This window comes from Nicotiana tabacum, chromosome 8, assembly GCF_000715075.1.
Source record: "Nicotiana tabacum cultivar K326 chromosome 8, ASM71507v2, whole genome shotgun sequence".
NCBI lineage: Eukaryota > Viridiplantae > Streptophyta > Magnoliopsida > Solanales > Solanaceae > Nicotiana > Nicotiana tabacum.
In genome coordinates, this window is record NC_134087.1 from 151,948,171 (window position 1) to 151,966,981 (window position 18,811).

Genomic DNA, 18,811 nt, shown 5'->3' on the forward strand with positions numbered 1-18,811 from the left:
GAGATATAGCCCGAGAGGATGGTGTTGTTCTATTGTTATTGGCCGAGGGGCTAATTCTATTGACATTGTTCTCGAGCGGCGGAATTTACGTGTTTATATTTTCTAGCTGCTTCTCACTTACTCGTTTAACTGTTAAGAAGGTGTTTTAAAGGAGCTTATACTGAACTTAGGAACTTTTATAAGATTTCACTATTTTATTGCCTTTTATTTATTTTACACTACCTTTTTATAGCATATTGTTGTGTTTTACGTGATTTCTTATCGCTCAGTCTTCATTTATTGTTATTACTCACTGAGTTGAGTACTCACTTTACTCCCTGCACCCTGTATGCAGATTCAGGAGATTCATGTCCCGCCAGTGAGAGTTGATTGCTCAGCAGGCTATTCGGAGTCCACTAGGTAGCTGCTCGGCGTTCGCAGCCCAGTGTTTCTCTCTCCTATTTTATTTCCCTTGTTCTAGTTATGTAATAGATTGTATAAACTCTTTCATACACTTAGACTATGTTATATGCTCATGACTGGTGACACCCCGATGTCGGGCTGTGTTTGGTTTTCCACAGTTGATATATTTCACTTTATTATGGGATTGATCATTATTAATGGCTTAATTATGAATTATTATCTGTTAATTCAATAGGGTGTTGTGTCGGCTAGCCTTGTCTTCACAAGAGACTCCATCACGACCGGGTATGTGTTTAGAGTCTTAACATGTATACTTGTATGGACGTTCAGAGTGGGGCCCGAAGGGCTTAGGTAAGTTTTGAATTGATTTCGGATTGATTTTAGAATTTGGAAGACTTGTTGGTGCTGCAGACATTGCATTTTGTGATGGTTTGCTCGTATTTGCAAGGTCCGTATTTGTGGTATGCTGATCGTATTTATGATATTTGGTTGTGAAGGCCAGCTTCACATTTGGTGTTAAATTGCGATTTCCACATTTTGCAAAGGGTGTTTTGTATTTGCAACAATTGGTCGCATTTGCAAATTGGTTGCAATTGTGAAGTCTACTGTTCTAGGACTAAGCTCGCTTTTACGAGCCTTTTCTCGCATTTGCGAACCTCTGTTCACAAATGCAACACCTACAACTATTTTTTATTGAGATATTTTGGATTTAGGATCATTATCTATTATTTTGAACCCTAGACTAGAGAGAGGCGATTTTGGCTTAGAGATTTCATACCAGACTTTGGGGTAAGTAATTTTTATACATTTCTAGTATTATTTCAAGAATTCACCTGGATACTAACGCTGAAAACATAGAATTTTGAGGGAAATTGGGATTTTCCCTAGAATTTAAGAAAATAAAAATTAGGATTTTGAGCTAGATTTGAACTTTGTTTTAAAATCTAAAAACATATATGGACTCATAGGGTTATGGATAGTCAGAATCTACTCGTTGGCTCAGGATTTGACCATGTGAGCCCAGGTTATTATTTTGGGACTTTTTGAAAGTTGAATAAAGATTAAAGCTTTATTATTTGTAATTGATTTCTATACCACTGTTTGGCGTTATTGAGCTATTTTTGACTAGATTTGAGCCGGTTAGAGGTGATTTCTAAGGGAAAGTCGATTTTAGAGGGTTGATTTGGATTTTTTGAGGTAAGTATCTAGCTTAATCTTGTGTGAGAGAATAACCCTTTGGATTGGATCTTATTTATCTAATCGTTATGTGTGTAAGCAACATATATGCAAAGTGACGAGCGTATATGCGAGTGCTATGTATGAAATGTGACCGGACTAGATTCTAGGCTTCTATTATGCCTAAATTTGATTGTGTGTTCTCTATGATACATGAATAATCTTTTTGTATGACTACGTGAGCTTATCCTTGTATGTTTTTTGTTAAGCAATTCACTAGGCAGAGTGCCTTGGCTAGTTTCTATATATATCTAGAAATGCGAAAAATAACTGTCAGGAGGTCTTACAAAATAAAAGAAATAAACTTTCACACTTACATAGACCATATTATCAGAATTGAGCATGATACTCAATAATGATATTGCATGATGTAGCCTATGTACAATAAGAAAAAGTACTTTAGAATATAGCCAAGCTACACTCTCATTCATAAAGCCCATGCGTGATCTTCTTTTGTAGCACAAATGGCCATCTTCAACTTCTGGTTTGAAAACCAAAACCATATACCTCTCATGTTTGTTGCTGTGGAACTTCTGGTTTGTATTCTTCCCTTGCGTGTAGTATCAACAACTATCCTTAGCAAATGTAGCTCCATCAATTCTATGCTTGTTCTTACCACAACTATTCCTTCAAGAGAATGAGAACTTGGTGATAATACCACCTATTGAATTCGTAGTACATGGCAAGGCATGGACACAGTAACGTTTCCTGCAAAAAATAAAACAAGGTTAGTATGAACAAAGATCACCATGTTCTTCTCCATAAGAATTTGAACAAGATGCAAGTGTAATCCCCTTACTCCAGATTTCCCTTGTCCTCATGTTCCTCTTCTTTCCTATCTCCTTGTAGCTTTGATCCTCAAATATGGATATTGCAACTTATCAGTATTTATAATCTTTATTCCTATAACATCCAATTCCATGAATTCATGACATACTATAGAGCCTACATCAAATGCATAGTTTGCTAAGTGATCCGCCAATTTATTTCCTTCCCTAAGTGTGTGTGATATCTAGATGTTACATCCAGTTATCAACTCCTTGATCTCCTTCACATAAACAGCTACATTCGATGGGCAAGTCCACGATCCTTCAAGAACATTTTTCATCACCATTGAATCAGTTTGCAGCAGAATAAGCATATAATCATGGTGCAAGCAGTACCTCAACGCTTCTAATACTGTCCGAGCTTCAGCCTCTGTATTTGTCCCCTCTTGAATCTCTTTCCCACACGCATATACTACATCACCTTCTTCATTCCCCAACACAAAACCAATTGAACTCCTTCTTGGATTTCCCCTAGAAGCCCCATCCTTATTCACTTTAATCCATCCTGGAGTAGGGTATTCCCAAATTACCTTAGTGATCTTCAAGGCATATGTATAATTCTCCATTACTTGCAGCAGTTCCGACCAGTTATGAGGTACCTTTAGAGGGCTTGGCTTTCTTAACTTTACTAGTGATTGTAGAGATGAAGCAACCTGAAATATGACTAATAATTGTTACTGCCTTCCTATATTTGTTGCCATTTCTACGTTCCAAAGCTCCCACACAATAATGGATGGAAGTGCTTGCATGATAGGTTGTAGTCAAGGAACTACACTGGCAGTCCAACATCAAACAATAGCCTAATGGAAGGACAAGCCCTCCAAACTTATTCCTGCCCATGATATAAAATAATGCCATACCTTCCTAGCTGCATATAATCTGAAAGATATGATGAAAGGTTTCTTCCTATGGGTTGGCACAAACCAACATCTTGAGGCCATAATAACCCAATCTTCTAAAATAATCATCCAAAGCCAACCTATTCCTCCATACTCTCCACATGAAAAATGAAATTTTAAATGGCAGCCCTTTCACTCAAATCATCTTGTATGCATTGCAAGGTTCCTTTCTTTTCCTCAAATATTCCCATGTTGATTTAACACTAAATTGCCCTCTTGTTTTAAGCATCCATAATGGTTTATCCAAAACATCATGCACCAAAGGAGGCAGAATATTGTCAATTATGTGTGAAGCAATTTCCTGCGGAAGAATCTGGTGAAGCTTTGTAACACTCCACGTATCATTTTGCACCACATCACCTACATTCTGGACAGTTTCATCATAATAAAATCCAGGTGGAGTAACCAAGTAAAGATCACCCAGACCTGCCCAATTTTTGAACCAAAATAAAGATGATCCCATCTTTGGATGCCAACCTATTTGATGTTCTATATGATCCCTACATTCTAGCATCTTTCTCTATACATGAGAACCAACCCACCATGGAACTACCATTGCATGCATCTTCTTACAGTATTTTTGACACTAAAAGAACTCCATAGAGAAGGTTTTGTTCCAAAATTCTACACAATTTACAAAAGAGTGCCTTAGAAACATCATGTAAGGACCTAGATCCTACACCCCTTCCTCCTGTGGAATACATAAAGTATCCCAAGAAGACTAGTGCCTACTTCTTCCATCCACTGAGTTACTCAAAAGAACCTAGTAAAATGCTTATGCAACTTGTTGATCACAAATCCAGGAGCATTTACAGTTGAGAGCAAATAAATAGGCATGCTTTAAAAAACAATGGATATCAACACTATTCGTCCTCCTATTGATAATAATTTCCCCTTCCATGATTGTAACTTGTCCAACACCTTATTAATTAGCCCTTGATAATGATTCATCTTCCTCCTAGTATAAAATATTGGACACCCTAAATATGTGAAAGGGAATTCCTGCTCGCTAATACCTGTGATTCTCTGAACTTTGTCAACCACTTCATCACTAGCCGAATGGTGCAAATATACAGCTGATTTGGACTTGTTTATTAGTTGCACAAAAGCCTCCTCATATTCATTTATAACTTCTATGATCAACTGTAGAGATGTTGCATCTGAGGATGAGAAGATAATATATCATCTGCATAAGCAAGATGATTTATCTTGGGACTCCATTTAAGCATACCATATTCGTAGATATATAAGTTCATATGCAAGACATTCAATCCCCTTGATAAAACTTGAGCTGCTAGGATAAAGAGAGTAGGAGATAATGGATCTCCTTGCTTGACACCCCTACTTGATTTGAAGAAATCGTTTGCCTGTCCATTGAGTAACACAAAATATCAATTGTACAATACCATACACCAAGCCAATGAATCTTTCATTAAACCCCATCTTCCTTAACACCTTAGTTAAGAACAACCAGGATAACCTATCATAAGCTTTTGTTATGTCTAGCTTAATCACCACATTTGGTCTAGCCTTTGTTCTCATTCTAATGTCAGTAATGATCTCTTGGGTTAATAGAATATTTTCAACTATGCTTCTCCCCTACAAAGCCTACCTGCTCATCTGAAACTAAACTAGGAAGTAAGCTAACCAACATTTCATGAATCACCCTTGAGAATAATTTATTGATGAAGTTGCTCAAGCTAATTGGCCTCACATCTAAGAATGTAGTCATCTCTTTCTTATTAGGCAAGAGAATCAGGTTTGTATGTGTGAGCACGTGATTTTTGCCCTATATATGAATAATTCCCAAAATTCCAACAAAATAATTTTTCCTTATTTTTACAATTTTTTGTGCATTTTGGTATCATTTTCTGATAATGGTTGCATTTTATTTGTGCATGTTAATTCATATAAAACACAAAAATATGCATTTGCATTTAGGATATAATTTTATATTTTAGGACCGATTAGGGGTTAGTTTGTTTTAGAACCAAACATGAAAAATTACAAAATAGCTCACTTTCGCATTTTAATTGTTCTAATCACAAATTTGGCGTAAAATAGGTTTTTAATAATTTTAGAATTTAATTAGTCTAGTTTTGAAATATATTAGGACTTTATTTTAATTGTTACAATTTTATAAAATCAGAAAAATAAATACAAAATTACAAAGTGGAAAACAATATACAAGAATAGATAAAAGAAGAGAGGAAAGCAAGCAAGAACAAAATTGAGCCCATCTCAATTTAACTCAAATCCTATACCCAAATAGTGCCCAATTTCGGATCAGCCCAAATACCCAAAACCCTTCTTCTTTTTAAATTGAGCCCAACCCCCCTTCTCAATAACCCGCCCACACCCGCCAACCCAACCCGTCCATATACACTCAGAAGCCAATCAATCGACCAACTCCCCCAGACCCCTAATCCCAGCCGCGACTGTGCTTCTTCTCCCAAGAACATCCGAATGCAACCTTAATCCTGTCCAAATCCATGGCGAGTGAACCTCAAATCCACAACCCACGCGTTCCCCCATCCCTCCTCTCACCGTTCTAACGGATTTTCCCACGCGAGATTCCCCTCCCCTCTCACTCGCCCGATTTTGATCTATCTCACACGATTGGAAGGTCCTAGAGATGATTCTGTTACAACCCATATCCACATGTGTTAGTTCATGCCATATATTAGTTAACATAAATCCAAGAAGGAATTATCTTTGAGATGATAACAAGTCAATCCTACTGGTCTTAAGTGATACAAGAGTGTATAAGGGTGATTAACAAGTATTAGAAGTTAAATGAATCAAGGTTGTTGTAACTCGTATTTTCAGGTAATCTAGCGGTGCTTAATACAATAAAGAGTTCATTTATTAAGGTATTTTAACCATATAATATCCGTATCATAAGTCTTGAAGTCAAACGAGTTATGAAACAAAAGTCGACAAAAGTTGTCGCAACTTAGGTTCATAATTTTACTTAAACATTAGGTCAAATATTTCTAATCTTTTCTCCTAATCTACAAGGAATTACGGGGTGATATACCAACCAAATTAAATATCTATGAGTCTAGTTTCCAACTCATTTAACCGTTCATCGATACGATCTCGGAGTAGAGAGATATTTGCGTTTTTGCGAGACTGCGCCAAGCACCTCTCTATGGGGCCCACTAAGGCGGTTTAAGATGTTTGGACCTATATAGGATGCCTCCAACCCGTTTTAAGTCATTTCTTCTCCCTATTTTCAGACCTTATATCCCTAGGAACATCCTCTCAAGGTTCTCTCAAGATTCAAGACCCAAAAAAAGGGCAAACAACACAAATCAAGTGTCGGGAATTCTGTGGCGCTAGTAAGTCTCTTGTTCTTCTTGTTGTTGCTCATTTTTGTGTCGTTCCAGCTCGTGTGGGATGTTGTTTTAAAGGTTTTATGTTCTATAAATACTCCATCATGTTATTAATATCAATCCTAGGTGATTTCAAGCCTTCTAAAGTGATTCTAGTGCCGAAAAACACTAATTGATCGCTAGTTTCGCTTTTTGTTGTTGTGGCAGCATTGGAGGGATATTTCATGGAAATTTAAGGTCAAATTGGAGTTGTTCTTTCTGTATAAAGGTAAGGAACCTCTTACTCTATATGTATTTAAGATTATCCAAGTTGCGGCTAAGCCATTGAAGCTAGAACTTGTGAAATATATATATCGAAAGGCTTGGTAGTAATGTTATTGTTTTGTGGACTGTTTTGCGTTGCTGTTGGGCTGCGTATTTTATTACTATCTTGTGGAGTTTTGGAGGAGGAAGGGTGTGGAGAAACACCATATATATGTAGGGTTATGGGCTGATAGTTATTCGTAACATTTCCAGGTTGTTTGACAAGACTACGGTGGTCGTCGTATGTATGGAGTGATTAGGCTATATGTGGACTATTTTGGGAGGCTCAATATGTTTATTATTGATATTGTTTGGGCTATTTGGTGACTGTTTTGAATGGTGTGAGGTCATATATATAGGGGAGGTGCTGTCCGTTTCATCGTAAAATAGGTTGTGGTCGATACATAATAGTTATGACGCTTAAATGATAACGATAGTATCGTTTCTCTTATAGTAGACTAAGGGGTTTTGACAATTGCATAGCTTGAGATTGGGGCAGTATATACAAGGTATGTGAGGTTATCCCTTTCCTTCTTTTGCACGACTCCGATTGTACATAATGTAATGAACGAGCTTCCAAGATACTCTACTCTTAGAAGCTAGCAGTACTTACATTGTTTTCCCTCTTATGGAACGATTGATGTTAATGTTGCTTCTCTTATTCTTATGTTATCAATGTTGTTGGTACTTCCTGATTCTTATAAGGTTCATAGTGAAGAGTTAGTCCTAATAACGTGTACAGAGGATACCGACCTTACGTCACTCCGAAAGGTTTAGAATGTGATTCCATGAGTCGAGCATGCATTATATATATGTATCTATTTTACTCTACCGAGCCACGCTATAGTTGGTCGGGTACGGCACCTATTGTGCAACCACTGATCAGTTGGGTTTTACCGAGCTCCACGTGGCCTAGTACGATTCTACCGAGCCTTATGATGGTCGGGTACGTTTTTTACCGAGCCTATTATGGCTGGGTACGATATGATGATGATGATGCCCACAGAGGCGAATGCTTTAAAGGTTTATGTATTTATACATATGTATCATGCATTTCATGTAAGTAGCCCTCACAGGTACTAAGATGTTACAGGTTGTATATTCTCTATCCTTGCTTACATTACTGATCGTATTTATGGTTCCCTGCCTTACATACTCAGTACTTTATTCGTACTGATGTCCTTTTATTTGTGGACGCTGCATGTCGTGCTGCAGGTCCTGATAGACAGGCAGGTGCTGCTCCCCCACCACAATAGGCTGTCCAGTTCAGCGGTGATTGGCGAGATCCCTTCTCCGGACTTGCCTTGGTCTTGGTATGCATTTTTGTTATAGACATTATGGGTATGTAGGGGCCCTGTTCCGGCTATGTTGCAGCCCTTATGTTCCTTTAGAGACTCATAGACAGGTGTCGACTCATGTATAGTTTGGTATGCCTTGTCGGCTAGTTTTGTTGTATAGTCTTTCATAGTAGCGTGGTAGCTCATACCTTATATGTAGTTTCTTGATTGTCTGGTCATCCCCTGCTATGTATGTTCATGCCGTCATATTTTATTGCTGGTTGTCCATGATCCAGGTCTACCATTTAAATTGATCTCGTCAGCCCTAAAAGATAATAATGAAGGTTAGATGAAATATACGTTGGTGCTCGGCAAGTGTGGTCGGGTGCTAGTCATGGCCCTCCAGTTTGGGTCGTGACAAACTTGGTATCAGAGCAAGTCTATCCTAGGGGTTGTCTATGAGCCGTGTCTAGTAGAGTCTTGATTATGGATGTGTAGCGCGCCACATTTATAATCAGGAGGCTACATGACATCTAGGGTTGTTACCTTCTTCCTGAATCTAGATCGTGCGTAGAGTTGAGTCGTAAGTGTTCGTCTCTAATATTCACCTTGTTTTTTTCAGTGATGCCTTCGACTAGGAAGCAAACGATTAGTAGACGGCTTGATACAGCAGCGGGAGAGGGTACCAGTCAGGTGCCCCAAGTTAGAGCAGGACAAAGTGAGGCTCAAAGTGAGATGCCCTCTCATACCTCATCTACTCCATCTCCTCCAGAGGATATTAGACGGCACCCAGCGCCTCCAGTTCCTCCGTCTGGCACTCCAGACCAGGATATGCGGAGTGCTTTGCAGTTATTGACTAGCTTGGTAGCTGCTCAGGCTCAGAGGCAGAATACAGGTGCTGCTGAGAAACCAGTTAGTACAAGAGTTCGTGATTTTATTAATTTAGACCCTCCAGTGTTTACCGGATCAGACCCCAAGGAGGACCCACAGACTTTTATTGACCAGGTTCATCGTACACTTCGGGTTATGCATGTTAGTGATACAGAGGCAGTAGAGTTGGCTTCTTATCGGCTACGGGATTTAGCGGTTCTCTGGTATGATAGTTGGGAGAGATCCAGGGGTCCGAACCCTCCTCCAGCTGTGTGGAAGGAATTTTCTGAGGCCTTTCTTCGTCACTACTTGCCAGTTGAGATACGACGAGCTAGAGCTGATAAGTTCTTGAACCTTAGACAAGGTAATATGAGTGTGCGAGAGTACAGTATGCAGTTTGATTCTTTGGCAAGGTATGCTCCCCATATGGTGGCCGAGATGAGTGATATGGTGCATATGTTCGTGAATGGGTTGGGACCATATTTGATAAATGAGTGTACGACAGCCTCCTTGGTGGAGGGCATGGATATTTCCTGTATTCAAGCTTATGCCCAGACCCTAGAGGATCGTAAGCGCCAGCAGAGGGTAGTTAGGGAGCAGGATAGGGGCCATCATAAGAGGGCGAGATTTGCAGGGTATTCTGATGACTTCAGAGGCAGCATCAGGCCACAGTTTTCGAGGAGTTCGGTGCCACCTATAGCTAGTGCTCCTGCACAGTTTCAGAGGCCTCGATATGATCGATCCTATTCTGGTTCAGGTCAGAGTTCGCGGGCATCTGGCTCGCAACATCATAGGGATACTAGTCAGATGAGACCCCCAACACCACATTGTGATCAGTGCGGCAAGGCCCACTTTGGACTGTGCCGTCGAGGTTCTGATGCATGCTATTCGTGCGGACAGCCTGGCCATATGATGCGGGATTGTCCTAATAGAGGAGGTGATGGTATGGCTCATCCAACTGGATCTGTGTCTGGTTCTTCCTCATCAGTTCGACCTCCAGCACGGGGTTTTCAGCAGTCGACAGGTCGTGGTAGGGGTAGAGGTGCAGTGTCGAGTTCGAGTGGTGCTCAAAATCGAACCTATGCTCTAGTAGGTCGACAGGATCTTGAGTCGTCTCCAGATGTTGTTACAGGTATTATATATATGTGTTTTCTTATGATGTATATGCGCTGATTGATCCGGGATCTACATTATAATATGTTACACCCTTTGTGGCTAATAAGTTTGGCATTGAACCTGAATTGATAAGTAAACCCCTTGCAGTATCTACTCCGATAGGAGATTCTGTGATTGCTAGAAGGGTATATAGAGGTTGCACTGTGATGATTTGTAGTCATCAAACCTCGGCAAATTTATTTGAGTAAGAAATGGTTGATTTTGATGTGATAATGGGAATGGACTGGTTGGCCTCATGCTATACAAATGTTGACTGTCGTACGAAGATGGTTATGTTCCAATTTCCGGGTGAACCCGTCATTGGATGGAAAGGGAACATTGCTACACCGAAAGGTAGGTTTATTTCCTATCTTAAGGCAAGGAAAATGATCTCAAAAGGTTACATTTATCATCTCGTTCGCGTTAGGGATGCGGAGGCGAAACCGCCTACTTTACAATCAATCCCTGTGGTCAACGAATTCCCAGATGTTTTCCCAGATGAACTCTCAGGCCTTCCTCCTGAAAGGGAGATTGAGTTTAGCATTGATGTGTTGTCTGACACTCAACCGATCTCTATTCCTCCATACAGAATGGCCCCGGCAGAGTTGTGAGAGTTGAAGGTGCAGTTGAAGGACTTGCTGGATAAGGGCTTTATTAGGCCTAGCACTTCACCTTGGGGTGCACCAGTCCTATTCGTGCGGAAGAAAGACGGGTTGTTACGGATGTGTATCGACTATCGACAGTTGAATAAGTCTACTATAAAGAACAAGTATCCACTTCCAAGAATTGATGACATGTTTGATCAACTCCAGGGTGCCAAGTATTTCTCCAAGATTGATTTACGTTCAGGGTATCATCAGGTGAGGGTTAGGGAGAAGGATATTCCAAAGACGGCCTTCCGGACAAGATATGGGCACTTTGAGTTCTTGGTGATGTCGTTCGGGTTAACAAATGCCCCAGCAGCTTTTATGGATCTCATGAATACTATATTCAGGCCCTATCTTGATGTGTTCGTGATTGTATTCATTGATGACATTCTAGTGTATTCTCGTTCGGAGGCGAAACATGCGGGCCACTTGCGGATAGTATTACAGACGCTTCAGGATTGTAAGTTATATGCTAAGCTCTCCAAATGTGAATTCTGGCTGAACTCAGTAGCATTACTTGGCCATGTGATATCTGATGAGGGTATTAGTGTCGACACTTAGAAGATCGATGCAGTAAAGAATTGGCCGAGACCTACAACACCTTCAGAAGTCCGCAGCTTCCTAGGGCTAGCAGGATATTATAGGTGGTTTGTAGAAGGATTTTCCTCTATATCATCACCATTGACTAAGTTAACACAGAAAGCTACCAAATTCCAGTGGTCTGACACTTGTGAACGTAGTTTTCAGGAGCTGAAGAATCGATTGACATCTGCACCAGTGCTCACTCTTCCTAAAGGAACAGAAGGTTATGTGGTATATTGTGATGCCTCAGGTATAGGTTTGGGGTGCGTATTGATGCAGCGTGGGAATGTGATTGCTTATGCATCAAGACAATTGAAGAAGCATGAAAAGAATTATCCAACCCATGATTTGGAATTGGCTGCAGTAATATATGCTTTGAAGATATGGCGGCACTACTTATACGGCGTCCATGTTGACATCTACACAGATCACAAGAGTTTACAATACATCTTCAAGCAGAAAGAGTGAATTTGAGGCAGCGTAGGTGGCTTGAATTATTGAAAGACTACGACGTCGAGATATTGTATCATCCCGGTAAAGCCAATGTTGTGGCAGACGCTCTCAGTCGTAAATCAATGGGAAGCTTAGTACATATTGAGGCAGGTAGATGGGGGTTGATTAAAGAGCTTCATCAGCTAGCCAATATGAGAATCAGATTGTTAGACTCTGATGACGGAGGTGTTACTGTACAGAATACATCAGAATCATCTTTGGTAGCCGAGGTAAAAGCACGACAATATGAAGATCCTATCTTAGTACGATTAAGAGAAAGCATTCAACAGTGTAAAAGTATGGCTTTTGGGATCGGAAAAGACGGGGCATTGAGATACCAGAGCCGATTGTGTGTGCCTAATGTGGCAGGGTTACGAGAGAAGATCATGAATGAGATTCATCAATCCCGATATTCCATCCATCCCGTCTCGACAAAGATGTATCATGATGTCAAGGAGCAGTATTGGTGGGATAATATGAAGAAGTCTATTGCAGAATTTGTAGCCCAGTGTCCCAATTGTCAACAAGTAAAGATAGAACATCAGAAACCCGGTGGATTGCTTCAAAATATAGAGATTCCGACCTGGAAGTGGGAGGTGATTAATATGGACTTCATTATTGGATTACATCGCTCTTATCATAAGTTTGACTCCATCTGGGTGATAATTGATCGTCTTACAAAATGTGCCCATTTTCTGCCAGTGAAGACAACTTACACGGCTGAAGATTATGCGAAGTTGTATATCAAGGTGATTGTTAGGCTGCATGGTGTGCCGTATCTATTATATCAGACCGAGGAGCTCAATTTACGGCTAACTTTTGGAGGTCTTTCCAGAAGGGTTTAGGCACACAAGTAAATCTCAGCACTACATTTCATCCGCAGACTGACGGACAGGCTGAACGTACCATTCAGACACTGGAAGATATGCTACGAGCATGTGTTCTAGATTTTAAGGGGAATTGGGATAATCATCTTCCACTCATAGAATTCGCCTATAACAATAGCTACCATTCCAGTATTAAAATGGCCCCATACGAGGCACTATATGGGAGGAGATGTAGATCACCAGTTGGATGGTTCGAAGTCGGTGAAACAGAATTATATGGGCCAGATTTGATTCACCAAGCTATTGAGAAGGTGAAAGTGATACAGGAGCGATTGAGGACGGCACAAAGCAGGCAAAAATCTTATTCTGATGTCCGACGTCATGATCTAGAGTTTGAGGTTGGTGATTGGGTTTTCCTGAGGATCTCACCAATGAAAGGTATTATGCATTTTGGGAAGAAAGGTAAGCTGAGTCCAAGGTATATCGGGCCGTATAAAATTCTTCGACGAATTGGACAGGTTGCTTATGAGTTAGAATTGCCATCCGAATTGGAATTTGTCCACCCGGTATTCCATGTATCTATGTTGAGAAAATGTATTGGAGACCCTTCTCGAGTCGTCCCTATCAAAGATGTACAAGTTACAGATGACCTATCATATGAAGAAGTGCCAGTGGCGATATTAGATCGGCAAGTCCGCAAGCTGAGAACAAAAGATGTAGCTTCCGTCAAAGTATTGTGGAGGAACAAAAATATGGAAGAAAGGACATGGGAAGCAGAAGAGGAGATGAAGTCTAAATACCCTTACTTATTCCAGAATGAAGATAACAAAGATGCTGGTGGAAGACAGGATACATTGGAAGGTGAAACGGCTCTATGAGGTAAGCAATAATTTGAGAATACTCCTCCTTAATACAAAATGGTGATATGTAGATAATGTAAATACGCATAATGCTTTGTGTAGCCTTGTGAAGCCATATGTTGGGCTTAATTACTTGCAAGTTTTGCTAGTGACCATTTTATAGGGGAAAATTGATCGGAAATTTCCATTGGAATCCACGATGATTTAAACTCCCCATAAACCCTTACATTCGAGGACGAATGTTCCTAAGGGGGGAGGGTGTTACAACCCATATCCACATGTGTTAGTTCATGCCATATATTAGTTAACATAAATCCAAGAAGGAATTATCTTTGAGATGATAAGAAGTCAATCCTACTGGTCTTAAGTGATACAAGAGTGTATAAGGGTGATTAACAAGTATTAGAAGTTAAATGAATCAAGGTTGTTGTAACTCGTATTTTCAGGTAATCTAGCGGTGCTTAATACAATCAAGAGTTCATTTATTAAGGTATTTTAACCATATAATATCTGTATCATAAGTCTTGAAGTCAAACGAGTTATGAAACAAAAGTCGACAAAAGTTGTCGCAACTTAGGTTCATAATTTTACTTAAACATTAGGTCAAATGTTTATAATCTTTAATCCTAATATACAAGGAATTACGGGGTGATCTACCAACAAAATTAAATATCTATGAGTCTAGTTTCCAACTCATTAAACCGTTCATCGATACGATCTCGGAGTAGAGAGATATTTGCGTTTTTGCGAGACTGCGCCAAGCACCTCTCTATGGGGCCCACTAAGGAGGTTTAAGATGTTTGGACCTATATAGGATGCCTCCAACCCATTTTAAGTCATTTCTTCTCACTATTTACAGACCTTAGAACCCTAGGAACATCCTCTCAAGGTTCTCTCAAGATTCAAGACCCAAAAAAAGGGCAAACAACACAAATCAAGTGTCGGGAATTCCGTGGTGCTAGTAAGTCTCTTGTTCTTCTTGTTGTTGCTCATTTTTGTGTCATTCCAGCTCGTGTGGGATGTTGTTTTAAAGGTTTTATGTTCTGTAAATACTCCCTCATGTTATTAATATCAATCCTAGGTGATTTCAAGCCTTCTAAAGTGATTCTAGTGCCGAAAAACACTAATTGATCGCTAGTTTCGCTCTTTTGTTGTTGTGGCAGCATTGGAGGGATATTTCATGGAAATTTAAAGTCAAATTGAAGTTTTTCTTTCTGTATAAAGGTAAGGAACCTCTTACTCTATATGTATTAAAGATTATCCAAGTTGCGGCTAAGCCATTGAAGCTAGAACTTGTGAAATATATATCGAAAGGCTTGGTAGTAATGTTATTATTTTGTGGACTGTTTTGCGTTGCTGTTGGGCTGCGTATTTTACTACTATCTTGTGGAGTTTTGGAGGAGGAAGGGTGTGGAGAAACACCATATATATGTAGGATTATGGGCTGATAGTTATTCGTAACATTTCCAGGTTGTTTGACACGACTACGGTGGTCGTCGTATGTATGGAGTGATTAGGCTGTATGTGGACTATTTTGGGAGGCTCAATATGTTTATTATTGATGTTGTTTGGGATGTTTGGTGATTGTTTTGAATGGTGTGAGGTCATATATATAGGGGAGGTGCTGTCCGTTTCATCGTAAAATAGGTTGTGGTCGATACATAATAGTTATGACGCTTAAATGATAACGATAGTATCGTTTATCTTATTGTAGACTAAGGAGTTTTGACAATTGCATAGCTTGAGATTGGGGCAGTATATACAAGGTATGTGAGGTTATCCCTTTCCTTCTTTTGCACGACTCCGATTGTACATAATGTAATGAACGAGCTTCCAAGATACTCTACTCTTAGAAGCTAGCAGTACTTACATTGTTTTCCCTCTTATGGAACGATTGATGTTAATGTTGCTTCTCTTATTCTTATGTTATCAATATTGTTGGTACTTCCTGATTCTTATAAGGTTCATAGTGAAGAGTTAGTCCTAATAACGTGTACAGAGGATACCGACCTTACGTCACTCCGAAAGGTTTAGAATGTGATTCCATGAGTCGAGCATGAATTATATATATGTATCTATTTTACTCTACCGAGCCACGCTATAGTTGGCCGGGTACGGCACCTATTGTGCAACCACTGATCAGTTGGGTTTTACCGAGCTCCACGTGGCCGGGTACGATTCTACCGAGCCTATTATGGCCGGGTACATTTTTTTTACCGAGCCTATTATGGCCGGGTACGATATGATGATGATGATGCCCACAGAGGAAAATGCTTTAAAGGTTTATGTATTTATACATATGTATCATGCATTTCATGTAAGTAGCCCTCACAGGTACTAAGATGTTACAGGTTGTATATTCTCTATCCTTGCTTACATTACTGATCGTATTTATGGTTCCCTGCCTTACATACTCAGTACTTTATTCGTACTGACGTCCTTTTTATTTGTGGACGCTGCATGTCATGCTGCAGGTCCTGATAGACAGGCAGGTGTTGCTCCCCCACCACAGTAGGCTGTCCAGTTCAGCGGTGATTGGCGAGATCCCTTCTCCGGACTTGCCTTGGTCTTGGTATGCATTTTTGTTATAGACATTATGGGTATGTCGGGGCCCTGTTCCGGCTATATTGCATCCCTTATGTTCCTTTAGAGGCTCATAGACAGGTGTCGACTCATGTATAGTTTGGTATGCCTTGTCGGCTAGTTTTGTTGTATAGTCTTTCATAGTAGCGTGGTAGCTCATACCTTATATGTAGTTTCTTGATTGTCTGGTCATCCCCTGCTATGTATGTTCATGCCGTCATATTTTATTGCTGGTTGTCCATGATCTAGGTCTACCATTTAAATTGATCTCGTCAGCCCTAAAAGATAATAATGAAGGTTGGATGAAATGTACTTTGGTGCTCGGCAAGTGTGGTCGGGTGCTAGTCATGGCCCTCCAGTTTGGGTCGTGACAGATTCGTTGGATGAATGTAAGGCATTGGATTGATTTCGTTCAATCCGAGCCCTACATTCATCCAGGGTTCGTTTCATAAAAGGACTCAATCGGATTTTTTGAGAAAAAAGAGGATTTTTTGGAGTGATAGATTTTCAGAGAGTAAATGGTGACTTCTTCTTCTTTGTTTTTCTGGAATTTCTAAAAAAAATACAAAAATCAAAGGGTTTCAGTTTGAGTTGGTTTTCTTTTCGATCCTTGAATTTCATTCTTCGATTGTTTGGTTCTGATGTGTAATGCAATTGAGAGGAGGCTGTTTTGAGTTCATTGTCGTTGTTGCTCGTCGTAGATTCCAGTCGAGGTATCCTGGTCGTCATTGATTCATTTGGTTTTGGTTCGAGTGATTCACTGTAATCGCAAAACTTTGTTAATTGAAGAGCTGATTTCAGGTACTAGTTTCATTTTCGAAATTAAGTGATGTCGAATAGCCCTGTGCAATGAGTTAAATGAAGTCTGCGTATGTCCCTGAATACTTCCTGGTTACTATGATGAAATCTTAGCTCTCTTATCTTCTTCCCTGTGCTTTCCATTTGTTATGATCGACTGAACTTCATATCTATTTTTTGTGTTTCTTTCAACATCAATTGGAATACGTGTTGAATATCGATCGTGTGCTTTAAGAATACGTGTTGAATATCGTTTGTTTCCTTTCGTTGCAAAACATCTGCTCTCATGAGATTGTTTGGAAGAACATGAAGTTGTTGTTTGGTTGCTTGCTGATTAGCATTCTCTTAGTTTACTGGTAGTAGCATAGTGTTGGAGTCTAGATTAGACAGCATTTTCGTTTCCTTCCAGCAGTGGCATCGATAGTGAAACTCGTGTGACTTATGTATTGAATGTTGTGTTGATTTAGTTGAAACTGCTGCTCTGTTTCAGTCCGTGTAATTGCCTCGGTTTGATTAATCAGAAAACTCTAACTTCAGGCATGTCACACCTTTCTTTTAATACCACTGATCTTCCGTGTGTGGTGAGAGTTGTTCGAATTTGTTAGTTCTTTTGTTGAGGTTTAGTACTTCTCTTGCTCTCTGATTGAAATGGATCATTTGTTGGAACTGAGATTTCCTTGGCACCTAATTCTATTAAATCAGTCAACGCTCTGCTTGATATCACATGGTTTGGTTACATCAGGTTCGAGTTTGAAATAGTTTTTTGTGCTGCTTCTCTGATATACTTGGAATAGTTTCCTGGTGAGGAAGTGGCGAATTTGAAGGTTTAAGTGCTTTCCCTGTTTTGTTACTGCTGTAATAATCTTGCTCTTTCGAGCTGCTGAAGAAGGCAGTTTCAGCAGTAGATTGAGTTGATGACGCGCAGTATTTTGGTTATTTGTTTGTACTGTGAGTCTGCTGAATAATATGCTTTGTTTTGCACTAATTGAGCATCAAGTTTGTGCATTTTGAGTGCAAATTCTGCATTGTTAGCCTTGTTAAGGAATCTTTCTTGGCTTTTGGTTTATCTGCATTTCAGGATCCATTTTGTTCTTGTAGTAGCAGGATTGCATATTCTTTTCTCTCAGTTATCTGATCCTCTGGTTTGACTGTTGAATTGCAAACCTCCAGCTTGATTTATCAACATAAGGGTTCATTTTTAACCTTTGTTTTGAGTTGATATTGGTTACTATCCAGTCCAAGCTTAAATATTATGTATGTTGCATATATCTATCCTCAGTCCTTTGTTGTGCCATATAACTTGTCAATTGAGATGATCTTGGATCAGATAATACTGAATCTCACATTTGAAGAGCAGCTAGCTGCGTACTTTAAACTTGGGCAGCCTTTCTCAATCTCATAGGCGCTGAGGCTATTAGTTTAATCCCATGAACTTGAAGCTGAAAACGTACAAATTAATTAGGACTTTTAGACTTCGGGATGGGCCGTTTAGCGAATGTCGCGGCTTTCCCTAAAGATAACAACGCGTTAGACCCTTTAGGAGCGTTTTCTTTAATAAAATTACTTTCTTAAACTCGGGTGCGCATTGATGCAACCCAAATCCAAATCTCGATGAAGTCGAAATGTGTTGACAATCACGGGTGCATTGATTGCGACGGGGTTCAAAACGCGTTTTCACGACATCGTAATTCTTATAAAATAAATAATAAAAATAG

General features: G+C 39.7%; 1 protein-coding gene across 1 annotated transcript; it reads right to left on the reverse strand.

Moving 5' to 3' along the window:
• Positions 1 to 3,500: 3,500 nt before the first annotated feature.
• Positions 3,501 to 4,906, reverse strand: LOC142163356 (uncharacterized). The gene is made up of 4 exons (XM_075220631.1): positions 4,820 to 4,906; positions 4,596 to 4,731; positions 4,381 to 4,524; positions 3,501 to 3,790 (listed from the first exon to the last, which is right to left on the reverse strand). Exons 1-4 carry the CDS (start codon positions 4,904 to 4,906, stop codon positions 3,501 to 3,503), a joined length of 657 nt encoding a protein of 218 aa, XP_075076732.1.
• Positions 4,907 to 18,811: the final 13,905 nt, after the last annotated feature.

Excerpts from the sequence above, each read along its gene's own strand:
- LOC142163356 (XM_075220631.1), bottom strand. The coding sequence starts at position 4,906 with ATGAGAACAAAGGCTAGACCAAATGTGGTGATTAAGCTAGACATAACA. Across the intron at positions 4,732-4,819 it reads CCTGGTTGTTCTTAACTAAG|GCAAACGATTTCTTCAAATC; the intron begins GTGTTAAGGAAG and ends CTCAATGGACAG. Across the intron at positions 4,525-4,595 it reads CTTATATATCTACGAATATG|ATGCAACATCTCTACAGTTG; the intron begins GTATGCTTAAAT and ends TCTCATCCTCAG.